The sequence below is a fragment of the Mus caroli genome, unplaced genomic scaffold (assembly GCF_978045245.1).
Source record: "Mus caroli unplaced genomic scaffold, Mus_caroli_1 scaffold_19, whole genome shotgun sequence".
In the NCBI taxonomy this organism is placed as follows: Eukaryota; Metazoa; Chordata; class Mammalia; order Rodentia; family Muridae; genus Mus; species Mus caroli.
The window spans coordinates 36595607-36613003 of NW_028227274.1; the positions used below are offsets into that span (position 1 = coordinate 36595607).

Below are 17397 nucleotides of genomic sequence, written 5' to 3' on the forward strand. Positions count from 1 at the left end.
ATTATCACAGATGGGAGTTCTCTGGTTCTGAGGGTTCATGCAGTGTCACTTCCACGTTAGCCACCAGTGGGATGCATGCACGGGCGGTGGTTTTTTCAGGCTGGATCTCAAGAGCATTCCCAGTTTCATCTTCTCTCTGACTCAACAGTAAATTATTGTTCTTATGACTCACTTGTTCTGGCTGCCCTTGATATCACTTTATTATTGTCGTCGTTGTCGTCTTCATTGCCGTCAGGTTCCATACATGCACAATGATAGTGGCACTAAACCTAATCCATTTGGCCTTTCAAGAATTGGATGGGGACTTTGTAAAAGTCCATTCTCTAGTGCTGTTCCGAAGCCATTATCTATTGTGAAGTTGCTGCCTGCCCTGGACTACCTTGCTGCATGCATCATGTGAACACATAGTCCTGATAGAATTGGTCATTAGCCTTATTTCAAAAGCCATTGTCTTTGGCTCATTTACCCAGACGAGACAGAGATTAATGGCACAGCCTTGGAGGATAGGGGTAGCACATACTTCTGGTGTCTTTGGCTCATTGATCACACCTCTCCAACTCAGCATGCTTGGGTGTTCTAGGCAGGGGTCTCCTGAGACTCAGGAAACCTGGAAGGAAAGTAACTTGGCATGGTTTTGCCTCTTAATTAAGGAGAGCCGAAAGCTTTTTTTGGATTTTGCCTTTACAATGTGAACAAGTTTCTCTTGGATAGACTGTTCAGATTGAATTGGAGAAATGCAGTGATCAAGGTGGGCTGGAAGGAAAAACAAATAAATTGGCCAAAAGGCTGTCTCCTCCCGTGTTGTCCTTACTTGGCTTTCCGAGGTTATTGAGTGTAGTTGTGATGGGTCGCTGCCAACCAATCCCTGAGCAAGGCCCTGGTGGGACCTGGCTGTACCTTCCAGTCTTGTCCTTAGTCCTTGTGGTTGTATGACATGCGGTGGTTGTCAGCTACACTGACAAGTGCCTCAGTAAGATGGCACTTGTTGGACATGAGTACCTAGCCCTTCCTCTTTTATCATTTAAACTCATGGGGATAATTTATCTCCAGGGGAGCATTACCCCATACCAGACCCACACTGCCTCCTTTGCAGACCTCCATTGTACTTGTCAATATTTGAAGGAATCATATTTGTAAATATGTTTTCTTCACTGGTAGCAAAGTTCCACATGAGCTCCTAGAGGCTGCCCGTCTTTATCTGTGGCACCTAAATCACTGCCCGGCTGTTGCATTTGTTAACACAAGCAAAAGAATTGCAGAGGTCTAGAAAAATTTCAAAACCAGTATCCCTTATTTGATAACCATTTGAATAAAAACTCATCTCATCGAAGCCAAAGGAAGCCATGGCATTTGGCTACCTAGAGTCCCTGCTGTTCTCCAAGCCCCTCTGTCACCTTTGTGGAGTGCCATGGACATCCATTAGCAAACACCAATCAAGTCCAGACACTTCATTTATCCCAGTGATGGATGCTGCTCGGAGAGCCACCTGCAACTTTGGTTCAGTTGGGAATCAGCACAGCCTCTGTGGAGGCCTTCACGGAGACTTTGTAGGGTTTTGTCTTTTGCAAAGTCTGTGAAGGTTGAGCCATTCTTTTTGGCAGAAACACGGGCCACAGCACCCTCATTTGTCTTGAGCTGTTGCAGGCTATTCCTCTTGACATAATCTCACTGAATGTTCACGGCAGGCAGGGGAGGCGTATGCCAAGCAACTGTTATCACCCCCATCTCTGAGATGAACTAATAGGATCCAGCCAAATGAGGTGACTGGTGGGGAAGTCCAGGCCAAAGCCATTCTTGTGATGCCTTGTTTCTCAGACTCTTATGCTTGTCCTCTGATCTTTAAGTGGCTGTCAGTCTTCTATAGAGGATAAATATAATAATATATCTGATATATAATAAAGCAGGATGGTCTCTTGGATTTGGGGTTTGATATTCTCGGACAATTCCTAGACAGAGCCATGAAGACCCAGAGAAGGTAAGGCCAGCTATGGCCTACTTGAGCCCATTGCCCCACCCTTGACTAGCCATTCTTCTGCATTTCTTAGTAGAAAACTCACCTTTGGGGGTTCCGTGCATAGTTTTCAGAAATGCTTGGCTTAGTTCTTTTAGGGATTAAATATTTCTCAGCTGAGAGTGACCTTCAGCATTCCGAGGGACGGTTGAATAGATAAGTAGATATTTAAGTTATGATGCCAGCTTCCTCCCAGGCCTTTCCATACCTACACGGGCGGATCTGACCCTGGGATTGTTTTCAGAAGTAGAGGCTTCACCCTACTTCTTATCATAGCAACAGCACTTCAGGAATAGACGTGGTCAACAGCCCAACCCAGCCCACCCTTTGCTTTTGTGTGGACCCTAGGCCACATGTGATATTTACAGAATAATTTTTGCATTTGACAAGTGATAAAGCCCTGACACTGTATCCCAAAGAGGCGGAATGCCAGCCTCCCTTTGCAGCATAGGCAAAGAATATTGGTTCTGCTAATTAGACTTTTTTTTTTTTTGCAAAAAAAGTTACATTTTTTAAATTTTGTAATAACTTGTTTTCTCTCCTGATATTTAAGTACCTCTTGGCACTTTTTACTGTTTACAGTTTTCTATCTTGACCTTAATAGAGCAGCTAGCTGCCTTTTGCAGTAGCCACTGTCTCCTCTATAGTGAGAAATTTCCCTTCTTACCATTGGACCAGTGTCTCTTAAGATGATTTCTATCAACAGTTTAAGAAGCTGTGTTGTAAATGTGATAGCTTCTCTCTACAAAATTCTAATCTACATACAGAATAAAAGGGACTGGTGTCACCCCCAGGGTCAGGACTCAACAGTTTATAATGTCCCTTTGCCATTAACCAGCTGTGAAACCTCAAATCCCCTTGCATTTTCCAGCTGTACAACAGTGGTGGCAAGTGCTCTTGCCAAGCATGCAGTGGTGTAGATGGAGATCATTTCTGTGAAATGCTGAGGACATTGTCTTGTGTGCAGTTAATGCTTAATGATCTATAACTCACTTTGAATTCTCTTCTTCTGATTTATATGCACAAATCAGTTTATTTACCATTTAAAAAAAGATGAGATAACCCACTACCACCACACCACCCACACACTCTAGTGTTCCACAGGTGGTTCGGATCCATGCTTATTTGAGAACAGCTAAGTGCATGCTGGGAAGTAAGTCATTTCTTGAGGGGGGGGGGTTTACTGGGGCGAGGGGGCAGAAATCGCCTTCCATCTTTGGGTTTTCTGCAGTGAGTCTGTAGACCAGTATAAAATGCACATAGAGTAAATTTCTATTTTTATTTTTCAGGTGTACAACTCCAACAGAGACAGCCAGAGCGAAGGGAGTAAGTATGACCCATGGGTAATAGTCTGCAGTCAGAGTTGGGGGTGGGAGGGGAGGCCTGGAGAAGTGCCACATCAAGGCTGAGCCACCAGGAGGTGCCATGGGCATTTTGGGTTAGCCACATTTTAGAGGGTTATTCCAGAGCAAGATTAAGAGTGTAGTGACCTCTTGGATTTAAACAACCCTTCATGCTTTCTGTGGTGCTCTTATAAGCATTATCTCACGTGGTGGTCCCAGGTCTTATTAAGATGGTAGCTGCAGTCACCACTTATAAATGGCTTAATAACCAGCAACGGAGAGGAGAGCCAAAGCCGCTGGCACAGTCTGCCATCCCTGCAAGGGCAGTAGCCAAGGTGGACTGCTTACTTATTCTGTTTCCTATGTGGCTCTTTGAGAGGAGAGAGCAGTGAGGGGAGGAGATACTGTTCTTTGATGGAGGTGAGCAGCAGCCTCTTAGAACACAGCACTTTCCTGCCTCAGGCCAGCTTCCCTCTGCAGCACCCTGGAGGGCACCTGTGACTGCAAAGGCAAGAGGATTAGAGGAGACACCTGCTGGGCAAGCCCAGCAACCTGATTTTCTCCTTAGTGCATAAGACAAGAAGCAAATTCCTTCTTGGGTGCCCCAGGGGTACAGAGGAAACTGACTCCCTCAGCTTTGCTCTAGAAAAGCCCTGCCCTGAACTGTGGTAGTGTCAGGAGATTTGGAGCAGAGCAGCCCATCTCTCTCAGTAGACAGAAGTGTGAGCCTTTCACTGATGTTGTTGCTGCTGCAGCTGATCTTTTTCTTCCTCCTCTTCCTCTTCTTTTGTGAAAGCCATTAGCCATTATGAAACAGATGTTTCTTTCTGAAATACTTTGCCAAAAGTTTAAAATAACAACAAAAATTAAACAAAGAATCTTTAGCCAAGGCTGGCCTCAAATACCCAGCCAGAGATGAACTTCTGACCCTTCTGCCTCCCTACTGAGTGCTGAGATAACAAGTGTAACTGGGAAACCCAGTTTATGCAGTGCTGGGGCTTGAACCCAGTACCTCATGGATGAAAAATAAGCATTGTACCAACCTGGCTATATCAGCCATTGCCAGAAGATCCAGATAAAATATTAAGTGATTTGTAATGACCAAAACTGACAAGATTGTACTCTTCGTTATGAGAGGAAAAACCAGGTTTGTTTTGTTTTCTCTTCAAAAATGGAGTAAGGAAAACATTTTAAGTAAATGTTCAAGGAAACAAAGAAGTAGCTCTCCCCCGACCCCAATTTAAGTAGATGGTTTAAAGTGTCTGGGGTTAACTTTGGCTAAGGGGTAGGGAGCAGAACTCAGAGGTTTAACAGCAAAGAAGCAATAGAAGGCTGTAGTGACCTTGGTGGTGGAGCAAATGAAGACACAGGCTGGCAGACAGACCAGCTCTGGAGATGCAGGAGCCAACAATAAGGGGCCTTCTGGATGCTGTCGGTAGGATACAAAGTGAAGAGTGAGATTCCCAGGAAAGATACCAGCCAGTGAGTATAGTGTGTGTCTCCCCAAGGAAAAACCATACACTATGATGGATGGTGTCTAGCATATTGTATGAAATGGGAGCTGGAAGGCTTCTCAGGGGAAATTAGGGAGGCCACTGGGATAGGAGGCCTGGATGGATACCCAGCAGGCTGAAAGCACATCTTCCCACGCCTGGCCTCAGGCAGGTCATAGTGCTTCTTAGTAAAGACCCCTAGAGACCCCAGGAGCAGTGGGTGAGTGCATACAGAGTTCTCTGCTGCATGCTAACCGGCACCTGGTGACTTCATGAGCCTGCTTCTTTGTGTAAGTGTCAAGAGGTGGAAAACATTCTAGTTGAAATGATTTTATTGATAGGTATGCTAATAGGTCCTGCTGGTCCACAACTGTTTTATGAGTATGTTTGGAAGTTTTCCGGAAGTGGCTAGCCTTTGACTCAGTGATCATTTCTAAAATACAAACTGTATATTTAAAATGCAAGAGAGCAGTTAGGGAATCTATTAAATGGAGTAAATGTCAGAGTAGTACGCAGCCTTTAACAAGATGAAGGATGCAAGTGGTGTCTTTCCATGGTCAGAGTCTGTAGAATCAGCTAGGGAGGGAGCCTCTGTAAAGAAATATGTAGGTTTGGATAGCCTGTGGGTATGCCTATGAGAGAGTTTAATTGGATGAATTAATTAATGAATTATTTGGGTTAGTTAATTGAAATTGGGGAGATCCCCTCTGAACGTGGCAGCACTGTTTTGTGCGCTAGGCCCTGGAATGGATGAAAAGAAGAGAAGGGTCAGAGTACCATGAATTCTTTCATTCCCAGCTCTCTGCCCTTGACTGTGAATGTGATGTGACTAGCTACTTCAAGATTATGGTACCTTGACTTTCCCACAGTGTTAAACTATAACCCAAAATTATGTGCCAAATAAACTTTGTTTTTTAGAGATGTGTTTATGTTTTATTATGTATACATGGTTCGGCCTGCGTGCATGCCTGAGAGCCAGAAAAGGGTGTCAGATTTCATTATGGATGGTTATAAACTACGATGTGGTTGCTGGGAATTGAACTCAGGACCTCTGGAAGAGCAGCCAGCACTCCTAACCTCTGAGATATTCAGCACTAAATTTAGTTTCTTAAGTTATTTTTATTTCGGAGTATTTTATCAAGCAACAGAGGGAGAAACTGAGGCAGGAGGACTGTGGCAATGGCTCAGCAGTCAAGGCACTTGTACAAAGGAAGAGGACCAGGGTTCAGATCTGTGGAGCCCACAGACATGTCAGTGGGCATAGCAGCCGTGTGTTATCCCAGCCCTTGAAGGCAGAAGCAAAGGATCTCTGAGCAATCTGGCTAGTGAAACTAGGTTAGTTGGAAAGCTCTGGATTTGATTAATAGATCCGTCCTCAAAGGAACGAACCAGGAACATTGCCAGCCACAACCTTGGGCTTCTTATGTACCCCCCCCCACACACACACACACATGCAAATGAGCACACACGCAAACATACCACACACACACCAGTATGTGAAAAGGAGAAAGAAAATGTTGAACAAGGAAGACCTTAATGTTTGATGCCTGCAGCACATCATTGAATTTTCAAAATAAGGGCAGTGGAACAAATAAAGGGAGAAGTCATGGGATTGATCTAGGTGTTTGATAGGAAAGTGTCTTAAGCTACGTTGATCATCAAATACTAAATCAGGGTGGCAAGTGGCTTACTGGGAATGTTCAGATCCTAGTGTGCTTCCATGTAAGCTACATTGTCTACTGTTAAAGTAGTTTACAGCGATAGCTGTTAAGTAACCACTTGATATGTGTGCGTCAGGCACTAAAGGTTTCTTAGACTAAGTTTGTTGGGGACCTTTGGCTTGATTTGTAGATGAAGAAATTGAGGCTCATAAGCTCCTAGGATACAAGTTAGTCAAATTTTTACCCAACCCCAGTGGTTGTATTCTTGAAGACAAGACAAATTTATTCGACTTTGCTTGAACAAAGGGTAGTGCAGAGTCCTCAATGAAAACTGCAGGCTCTGCTTCTGCCTCCTGTTACTCACAGACTGAGGGGATTTGCCTGTGTCAGTCATGGAGCGCAGTTTGTGTAGGAAGAAGGAGAGGTTGTGAAAAGTAGCAACCACCTTTTCAAGGCTGCTTCATTTTGTTTTAGTCTTCAGTGCCTCCCGGCTGGCGAGGGACTAGTGGGCTGGGTTGGTGTTGCCTTCCTTTCTTGGTATTAGTATCCTCTGCTGTATCATTCTTTTCCTGTCTCCTATTTAGGAATTGAACCCAGGGCCTTGGGCATGCAGGGCAGATTCTCTCCCACTTGGCTCCAACCCTCACCTTGACACTATTGTCTCTGTTCATCTTTACTGGGCTCATCTGCCACACATAGCACTCACTATTGTTAGGATCTTGGTCTTTCTACCGTTTTTTAATGCCCCAGTTTAAGCTCTTTTCAAGGGAAGAAGTCAGTCTGATAGGGATTTGAGGATTGACTATTGCTTTTCTGACCAAATTCCAAATGTCAGTATGCAAATAAAAACCATGTAAGTGTTTTGTTTCCTCAAATGTTTTGGTGGGAGTTTGAATGCAAACCTCTTGTTATAGAGCCAGCGGTGTTCTGAGGGGAATTCTTTTATTTACTTGTCAGAATTTGTTACATTGATGTGAAGTTTTCTCTCGGGGCATACAGTGCCTGAGGGCATTATACCGATTCATAATGACATCTGTTGGCCGCTTTATTTTCACATTGCTCACTTGCTAAAGAGAAGATGGCTACAGACAATACAGGCACATCTCTTTTTGTTTTCTCTTCTGTATGTTCTGTTTACGTCATAGGTTGAAAGCCTGCATCTTCCTTCCGTGCACATTATCATAGTGAATTTTCCATTTTCTGTATTAATTTGTACTCTTCTCTTTCCCCTCCATTTGTACTTTAGTTTACCCTTTAGGCCACTAATCTAGTTTGTACTTTTAAAGCACATTTCTTGTAAAAATGCATCTTCTATCTAGCCCCGCCCTTAAATGATAAAAAACAGCCCTGTGTCTTGCTCTGATCTGTCTTTGTCCCCCTCAGCATGCGTTGGGAGCCATCCACATCATTCCTTGTGGTCTGCCACCCAGACCGAAGGCGGATCATCTGGCTTTGAAGAGATGTGCTCTCGCCTCCTCAGCTGTATTCCACTCTGAAGTTCTCATCACCACAGCACATCTCTATGATGTGACCTTGTATGATGCTGTCCTGGGGTTAAACTCTCTAGTCCATGCTAGGCTTAGTTTGGTCTGTCCTCAGGTTGCTCTCCATAGTGGTCTGTCTACAGTTCCAGTAGCCTTACGTGCACATTTTCCCATTCCTGCTAACTCAGTTCCTCAGCCCTGTGATTCCTTACCGGCCTAATATCTTTCCGTGCTAACACATACCTTTCTCTAGTAAGTAGAGTTTTGAGCGTCTGCTCACATTGCCTGTCAGTCCTCTGGGCATCCTGGTCTCTTAATGTCTACGCTCATGTCCTTTGTCCATTTTTCGGTGACAGCTTGGCAGCTTTTCCCCATGTACTTGCAAAGTTATTTCTATTTAGATATTAATCTTTCTTAATTGTAGACATTTTATCTTATTTTTGTGGTGATAGGGATTGAACCAGAGCCTTGCACATGCTAGGCAAGCCACTGAAATGAGTATCCAGCCTGCAATTAGATATTTGAAGTACACTTTCCCGTCTTGTTACCTATTGATGTTATTTGTGCTGTCGTTCTTTGGTGCTGGGATTGAACCTAGGGCCTTGTGCACGTTACAGAGCTGTATTCCTTATATAGTCATTGCATCTTTTAAATTTTGTCTCTGATTTCTTTTCTGGTTCCTAGTTTTCAAATCTTATTTGAAGAAGGCCCTTTTAACCCAAGGGCTGACCATGCACCTGAGTCTTTACTTTCCACTCTCTTCCCTCTTCCGTCCCTCTTCCATCCTTCTGTCCTTCCATCCATCCTTCCCTCCCTCCTATTAATGCCATTTTAGGGTTGACATTGCTACTTGTAGACATTTATTCTTTGAGAATAGATTTAGTAAGTTCCTCAAACGTGAAACCTTCATCTGCATTTAGGATTATGTTAATTAAATAGATCGATTTTGAGGAAAACCAACAGTTTTATCTGTAATCCCATCCTCTGCTCCAAGAACTGTGAATGTCTTTCTGTTTATTCAGGCAAACATCCTTTTATTTTGGTTTGAGTTTTCTGCCTAGAGGTCTTGTGTGTTCTTGGTTGAAGTCTTCCTGAAATATTAAAGACAGAAGACAACCTTCTTCTTTAGCTGCTCATCGTGTAATCAGTAGTCCCAAGAACAGAGAATTTTCCTTTGGTTGTTCACAGAATGTTAGAAGCTCGGAGCTCTCCAGAAGGTCAATTCTGACTGCACAGAAAAGGAAAAGGGGAGAGTGGAATTATGGCTGGTGAAGAAGATCTTGATTTCCTGCTCTTTCCTGCTCCCTGAGCTTCTCACTGACAGGGCAACCACCCCTAGTACCACCATCCAGTCTCCAGATCCCCAATCCACTCTTACAAGAGGCAGGGAGGGCTCTGCACTAGGCCAGGTCTGTTCTCCTTGCCACTCTGCTGGCTTCTCTGCCACTTTGATGCTTCGTTAGTCTTGTTCTACACATCTGAACTTTGGCTACCGTTGTGAGATTTGTTCTCCAAAAATTCAGAGAATTGAAATTAGCTCAGGTCAGAAGTGAGAGACTCTAAGACTTTCAGGATGTAAGTTTTAAGTAATAAATGTTACTACCTGTTCACCTTTTCAAAGGTTAGCTTAAAAAAAAAACAACCCAAAAACAGAACTGCAGGTCCCCTCTGCTTCTCCAAATTTAAAGGCTGAAAGCCGATGGATTGGGGTAGAGAGGGCCCAGTTTCTTAATCTGGTTAGTCATAGTTCCACCTCCCTCTATGTGAGACTACCCAAATCAATAGGCTAACTAGGTTTATTTAATATCACGAGTCCTTATGGCTGCAGGCTTGCCTTCTCATGAACATCGTCAGAGCACAGCCAAATGCTGAGCACCTGGCTTTTCAGAATATCATGGCAGCAGTTCACTCTGCCTCCCACTCTTGGTTAGCACTTCTCTTTCATTCCTATTTGGACTAATTACTGGATGGAACCTTAGGAGTTCAGGCTTCCTGAAGGTCCTCATCTAGTAAATCGCCATCTGAGTACATAAGGGCAGATGCTACTGACAACTGTGAGCACAAGAGGGAGAACACCTTCAGCTGGAATAGATAGCTCTACATTGAAGCAGTTATGATGTGCAGATGTGCAGCAGGGCTGGGAGCACCAAGAGCAATAGACAGATGGCCCAGTTTTGTTGGAGGTTAGGAGGCATATATAATATGCATGTCATCAACAAGTATACCCTTTGTGTAAAATGCCCCAAACTGATATGAAAAATGAGCCTCAGATGGGATTTCATCTAGCCCAAACAGATTTAGAAAATGCAAACTTCCAGGCAGGGCTGTGGCTCATTTGTAGAGGGCTCGTTCATATAGCATGTGCAAGGCTGTCCCTGCAATCAGCAGAACAGCATATGCTGAGGAACCCACTGTGCTCTCTTAGGTTGTTATTCACAGTGGGAGGAGGGGAGGAGAGCAATGATTAGCCGGTGAATGCCCTGTATGGAGCTAGAGGTGTGGTCTCGTTTGTAGGATGTAGACACGGAATCTCCAAACTGAACTCTGAAGCAGTTTAAAAATATATATTCTGTTTGGTTATTAAATAATATGAAGTTGCAGTAGAATATTAAGGAACTACAGCAAACCAATGTTTCAAAAACAGTAAAACTAATTTGTAAGCCCACAGCTATTTCATTATTGAATTTTTAAAATGATGTCTTATAAGTATTTTCCAGTATTGCTATGGATTTTAGCTTAATTGGCATTATGGTGAATAAACTTATTCCCATTTTGTTTTTAAGAATGTCCAAGAATTATCTGTGCCATAAAAGTTACATCTTGATAAAATTTGTGGTGTTTATTTAATATTCCATAATAGGATTCTATCCTAATTGCTCTAATGGTCCTTTCCAGTTGGTGGATATTTTGAGGCCTATACCTCTCTCTCTCCTCTCTCTTTTATGTGTATGGGTGTTTTGGCTGCACATCTCTCTGTATATCACATGTGTGCCTATTACCCATGTTGGTTAGAAGAGGGCATCAGATACCCTGAGACTAGAGTTACAGACAGTTGTGGACCACAGTGTAGGTGCTGGGAATTGAACCAAAGTCCTCTGGAAGAGCAGCCAGTGCTGTTAACTGCTGGATCACCTCTTCAGTACCCTGGAATGCTTTGTTTAGGGTAAACTTGGTGGTGTTGATTAGTGCTTTCATATAGGGTGCTGTGGAGCTGATATAGATTAGCATGTTGGCCCTTGACTCTTGGAGAGAGATGGCCGGGCCCTCTATACTTTGATTATCTTTCCTATAGGAATGGAGATATCAACATTCCTGTCTTACAAACTCAATGTGAGAATTAAAGTTGAGCACAGTATCTGAAATGTTAATGCCTAATCACTCCCGGGTTTAGTTCTTCCCATCACCTGGCCAAATGTGCTTCTCACTGACAAGGAAACTCTTTTTCTGGGGATGGTGGTACATGTACTTCAAGGTTGAAATAAGAGGATGGAGAGTTCCAGGCTAGCCTGGGTAACATAGTGAGACCTTGCTACAAAACCAAAAGAGCAACAAACCACACAGAACAAGGACAAGTCCAGAGTTGAGAAAAGCCATTGGACTGACAGATCTGCTCTTGCAGGGAACAATGAGGAGAAAGAGGGAGGTAACCATTTTCTCCATCTCGAAGCCCTCTGAGGGCAGCTCATTTAATTCTGGTAGCTGTGTGTCTCAACATTAGTACCTCAGGAGCGTTCTAAGTAGCTGTCTCTGATATGTACTTAGTGTGGTATGAGTGAGAGGCACAAACACAATAAATTTGTTGATTTTGTAAATGCCATCATTTACCACAGAGATCTTGCTTTTCAGTAAAGGGGCAGAGGGGAAAATATTTTTAGTTTGTGGAATTGTTGATTTCCTCTATGGCACTAGTGTGAAAGCAGCCACTGATGCTACGGGGCTGAGTGGAGGAGTCCTGGCCAGTAAAGCTTTATTAGCAGATCAGGCAGTGGTGACTTTTAGCCATGGAGTATAGTTTGTTTGCTCATCACTTAACACACAGGGAACTTTTAAATAAACAGTCTGTTTAGAATGGCATGGGGTTTGGCAGAGGGGGATGATGGTAAGTGAATGCGAATGGCCATCACTTACAGAAACGGAGTTCAGTGCATCTAGATTTTAACTGAGCCAACAGAATTCAAGAGATATAGTCGAGAAGTAGGAAAGCCAATGGCCAGGGTCCTTTGCTTCTGCTCTTGACATGCATGGAATCTTTGCTTTGTTTCTTTATGCAGTCATATGCAGCCAGACTTGGGAGACTAGAAGCAACCTAGAGCAATTCTATCAGCAGTCTTTTAGCATCTGACCCAGTGGTTCTCAACCTGTGGGTCATGACACACAACTCTTTCACAGGGGTTGCCAGAGACCATATACAGATAATTACATTGTGATTCATAACAGTGGCAAAATTATAGTTATGAAGCAGCAATGTTCACCACAATGTGAGGAACTGTACCAAAGTGTCACAGCATCGGGAAGGTTGAGAACCACCACTCTAACCCGCTGTGTGGACACGCCACATGCCACATGAATCTCCATATTAGAGCCATTAGAATCAGTCTTTCCTCAAATACCTGTGCTCAGTTCTGGGTGAGCCAGGGCCACAGGCTTTGATGGCTCTAAAGACTCAGGGTTGGGTCTTTACAGTGGTACCGTGGCATCCCACAGAGATTCTGGAACAAATGGAGCCACTCCCTGTTGTCTCTGTTGTTTACATTCTCATTCTTAAGGTTGTCACTCAAATCCAGGCTCACAGTGGTGCTTTCTTAAGGCTTGTCTGGATTTATGAGCCAAGACTGAAGATCAGGAGAGGAGATGGGCAGGGATGTATTTCCACCTCTCTGTGTTTACCTAGTTCTGTCCCTCTGATCCTCAATTCTCTTCATCTCTGCATTGGTTTCCCTTCATCTGCCAGACAGAAAAGAGATTCAGCCTTGAAGATCACCGTGGAAACCTCAGTGGGTTAGCATGGCTACTATTTTTAAGAAGGTTCTAAAGCTGTCAGCCTTCATGATCAAAGGTCCACATTCTCATGAAAGCAGTAAAGGGCAGGAAAAAGGGATTCCCTGTCCCCCTTGCTTCCAGCCACCTTTGGCCCTTTGCTGTTAGAACACCCACAGTAGAGAGGCAGGAAGAGGCAGCCATTGGTCACAAGGATCCCTTTGGGATCAGAGCCATCCAAAAGCTGCCAGGTCTCCCCTGTTGGGGAGCTTTATAAATAGAACATTTCCCCTTTTAAACCTGGGCAGAGTGGAAGCATTAATGGGCGCAACGCCTGGCCTCCTGTGCACTGGTCCACGAGGCCATCAGCTGAGTGTACCTTCCCCTCCAGCTTTCCATCCTGTCTGCCAGGGATAGCCCACAGCAGCTTCTTCTCCATTCTGCCTGCTCCCCTGTGCCCTCTTGGCCTTTCTTCTCCCTGCTGGTCCATGCAGGTTTCTGTGGCAATCCCTTTTGTCTTCTGAGGCTCAGTTAGAGTCAGAAGAGAGGCTGTGCAGGCACTTTTTTTTTTTCTACACTTTGCCTTTTGCTAGGAATCCTGCCTGCGACATGGTTGCTGTGGCTGCACTGAGCTACAGTTACATTTAGTGAAGCAGTGATGTCTCAACCACATGCCTTAGCTACAGGCAGAGTCTGGCGAGAGGGGGGAATGGTCCTCAGATACTTTCAGTTCCCAGCTGTTGTGTGTGATGAGACCATCTTCCAAGGACAGCATTAGCAATAGAGCTCCTTGAACTTGCCCAGGCAGTCAGAAGTCTTTTTGCTTATCCTGGGAGACATTTCAGAAATCCATTCTTAGCTTCAGACTGACAGAGGCAGCCAGCATGTAATTTTGCCGTGGCCTAATGTTTGCCTTTCCCTCGTGCTGTGGAATCTGTACTAACAGACTGGTAAAGCTACCTCCTGACAGCCCAGGCTGGGCTTAAGGCAGTATGATGCAGGACTCTGGATACCTCTCTAACCCCTATCAAGTGGTAGCTAAAACAGAGGTTGAAAGATTGTCCATACTGTCACCAAGTCCAGGCTTCTAATGATTATACTTAATACCTATTGAGTTCACACTACACACATTGTGCTAAGTGTTTGACACGCACTATGTCACTTGATAATTATTATAAGGGAAGTGGTATCATTGACTTCATTTACAGATGCCTGAGGCTTCTATCTAGGTTCAAACTCAAATAATTTCTTCAAGTATGGTCACTCAGTAAACTGAACAAAGATTGCAGATTGTACTTCTGACTCTGTGTGTGTGTGTATGTGTGTGTTTTGTGGTGTGTGTGTTGTGTTGTGTGTGTGTTGTGTGTGTGTTGTGTTGTGTGTGTTGTGTGTGTGTGTGTTTATGGTGTGTGTGTGTGTAAGGGTTGGCAGAGGCTATAAGGTTTCATTTGGGGTAGGGTAGAGTCACATATAGGAGTTTTAATTCTGACAGTCTACATAGATTGCAAACCCAATGCCATTGCTATAATGTCTGACCTTGGGAAACTCCAGGCCTCAGTTATTTATATGAGAGACTGGCTTCACTACATACATCTTGACTTTCCAGGTAAATTGAATAAAATTGTGACAGATACCTTTTGCTCAGTGGTGGCTGGTGCTGGACGCTGTCATTAATCATCACTGCTTGCTCTATTATCAGTAGCATCCTTAGTATCCTAAGATACTGCCTCTCAAGTTCCCTAGAGTGTCTGAAGGTAGGTAGATGAAGTCTGTCCATCAAAGTGTGTTTTGAGTCTGAATATCATCTCCTTCTTCACCTTTGCTTTCTCACAATATATTTTGACAAAGGGGGGGCGGATTGTACCTGGGGCATCTGGAGCTAGCAGGTAGGTTTGAAAAATAAATGGCAGGAGAAAGGGTTTTGGTAGGCAGAGGCATTTGGATCTGAAAGTTTGAAATACTCTGTCTTCATGATTTTTTTGTTGGATCAGAAGTCAGCACAAAGCACTTGAGGCCTAAATAAAAGGATTAGAGGCCAGTGGACTAAGATACGCTCAGGATGCCTAGTCTGATAGCAGGAGATAATGATGCAGGTGATGCTGGGGCATTGGCTGAGACCTGTTTTTTCAGTGTCTCTGTCTGAGAAACACTCTTTTCCATGGCAGATGTGCAGCCCTTAGTTAGCTGTGCTCTGCAGCAGCTGACATGGTGCCATGTGGGCCTCCTGACTCCTGTTGAGATGAGCCTCTTTTGACAGCTGTCCTTGGGCCTCCTTGATTTAGGCAGAGAGCTGAGAGGTTTATTACAGGCAAGCAGTGATTTCTCTTCTATTTATGTTCCTTCCATGACTGTATCTCTCTTCCATCTCAGTTTTTCTGTTTGTCCCCAGAAACTGTGGAAAGCAGGGTAGTGGCTGTGTGTCTGTCAGGCAGGGAAGGGGCATTTGGATTGTCAGGTGTTGCCTAGAGGCCAGGCCATGATGGAGACGCCCTGTGGGTGCTCCCTGACTTCCTCATATGCACAGATTCCTGTGTGTTAAGTCAGCTACACTCTCCTAAAGAGTCTTTGGAGTGCTGAGAACATTTTATCTATTGGTTCTTGGTCTTTTGACTGGAAAACTATAAGTTTATTTGTTTCCTCATTCAGGAAACATTTATGAAAATAAAGGCACAAGTGGGCTGATTGATCCTCCACCCTTGTAAAGCTGGCGCCATTTAAAAAACTTTAATTGAAACATTTTAACTGTTGTATAAAAAACTACAAAGTGTGCACATCAAATAGACTACCACAAAGTGTTGATATTTGTATACATTGGATAATATGGAGGCTATATACTCTAGAGAGATTGACAACAAACTATAAACAAGTAGACCAGGGTATACTTTGTGGTAGAGGCAAATCCCATGAAGAAATATGAAGGATGAGGAAAATCAGGCAAAGGCACTTGGGTCAGATGATCAGAGCCTCCTAAGAAGTGAGAGAGGGCAGGATGCATGTGAGAAGTTGACAGGTGAGTACTGTCAACCAAAGGGCCAGCCACACACAACCCCTCTAAGGAGGGGAATGAATGGAGCTCTAGAGATGTTCAAAAGGACCACAGGGATAGATGGGAGTAGGCCCGGAGGAGAGCAGCCAGGTACGCTAGAGTTAGATTCATGCACTCACAAGGTAAGATTGTGGTCTTAGCATTGGAGAAACTCCTAGAGTATTGTGATGAGATAAGGTGGGTTGTCTGTGCTGCAGTCATTTAAAAGGATGGCCCTGGAGGTCGATAAAGAATAGACCTTGGGGATAAAAGGAGAAACATGTCAGAGATGATTGCAGCAGTCCAGGAAAAAGTCTCATCAGTCTCGGGTCCTGGTATTAGCTGTAAGTCTACGAAGAAGGAGCTGGGTTGGATACGGGTGGCTCGTCCTTTTAGCTAGCTTGAATGCAGCATAAGCTTGGGGCGCCGTGAGACATGAGCTCAGATGTGTTCCTTGTGTCTCACCTTTGCTGCCTATGTTTACGTACACACCTATCATCTTCATCATTATTGTTTTTCTTTAAATAAACTTCTTTTAAACGTTTACTTAAGGTATAAATATATCATGCAGCACATTTTGTGTCAAACAGATTCCTAATACTCAATACGTAGGAACATAGATCGAAGAAATATATGTGAACTTCTTGGAATCATTCCATATACCACATCGGCAGAAGCTCATTTTACATATTAAGACCCAGAGTCGTTAGGTCCTTCATACCCTGCAGGGAAGGTAGTAGTGCAGATGCTGGCGATCAATTTTTTTTGTCTCTGGCCGTGATAGTTTAAGGTGCTGGCTGCTTTCCAACGGGTTCTCCCACTTACCAAAGCACAGCGTATAGGAGAGGGCTCAGGATTTGTGTTACAAGTGTACGTACCCTGCTTCTCTTGACTCCTGGAATTGACACTGCTAGGAGAAGAGAAAGAGATAACAGCAGAGTGAATGAAAATGAGTAAGGAGAGATATTTATGACACATTGTCTTCATGATTGCTTATTTTAATTTGGTACTTGTCATTATTTTTCACCGAGTCATACAAATAAACATAAACTTGACAGCTCATACTGCCTGTTCTGAAAGAGGTTGATAAGACGCATGGGGTATTAAGCTAGGAGAGAAGACTAAAGAGACTTTTTGAGAAATTTATACTTAAGGAGAGTTCTGTATTAAACAGGCCAAGTGGGTAAGGTACGACTCATTGCTTATGCAAAGGTTGGAGAATGTGGTTAAGTAGATGTTCAAAGGAAGCCAGTGTGGTGAGGTGCTGAGAGCTAGGGGGAGTGGCATCTGAGGAGGCCCGGTCTGAGCAAGCTAGAGCTGGGCCCCAAGGCTCCCTTGGTTCATGTTCAGGATATGGGTTACCTCCTGGACAATGTTGACACTGCAGGTTGACTAAATAAGCT

The 17397-nt window shown here is 43.9% G+C and overlaps 1 protein-coding gene across 5 annotated transcripts in view; it reads left to right on the forward strand.

The window, feature by feature from the left end:
* Positions 1 to 17397, forward strand: part of Arhgap26 (Rho GTPase activating protein 26) — a 386814-nt gene that overhangs the window by 207482 nt on the left and 161935 nt on the right. For all 5 annotated transcript variants that reach the window (XM_021150730.3, XM_085833661.1, XM_021150728.3 and 2 more), the window contains exon 12: positions 3301 to 3337. In XM_021150730.3, coding sequence (XP_021006389.1) covers positions 3301 to 3337 — 37 coding nt within the window. The remainder of the gene's footprint in view (positions 1 to 3300; positions 3338 to 17397) is intronic.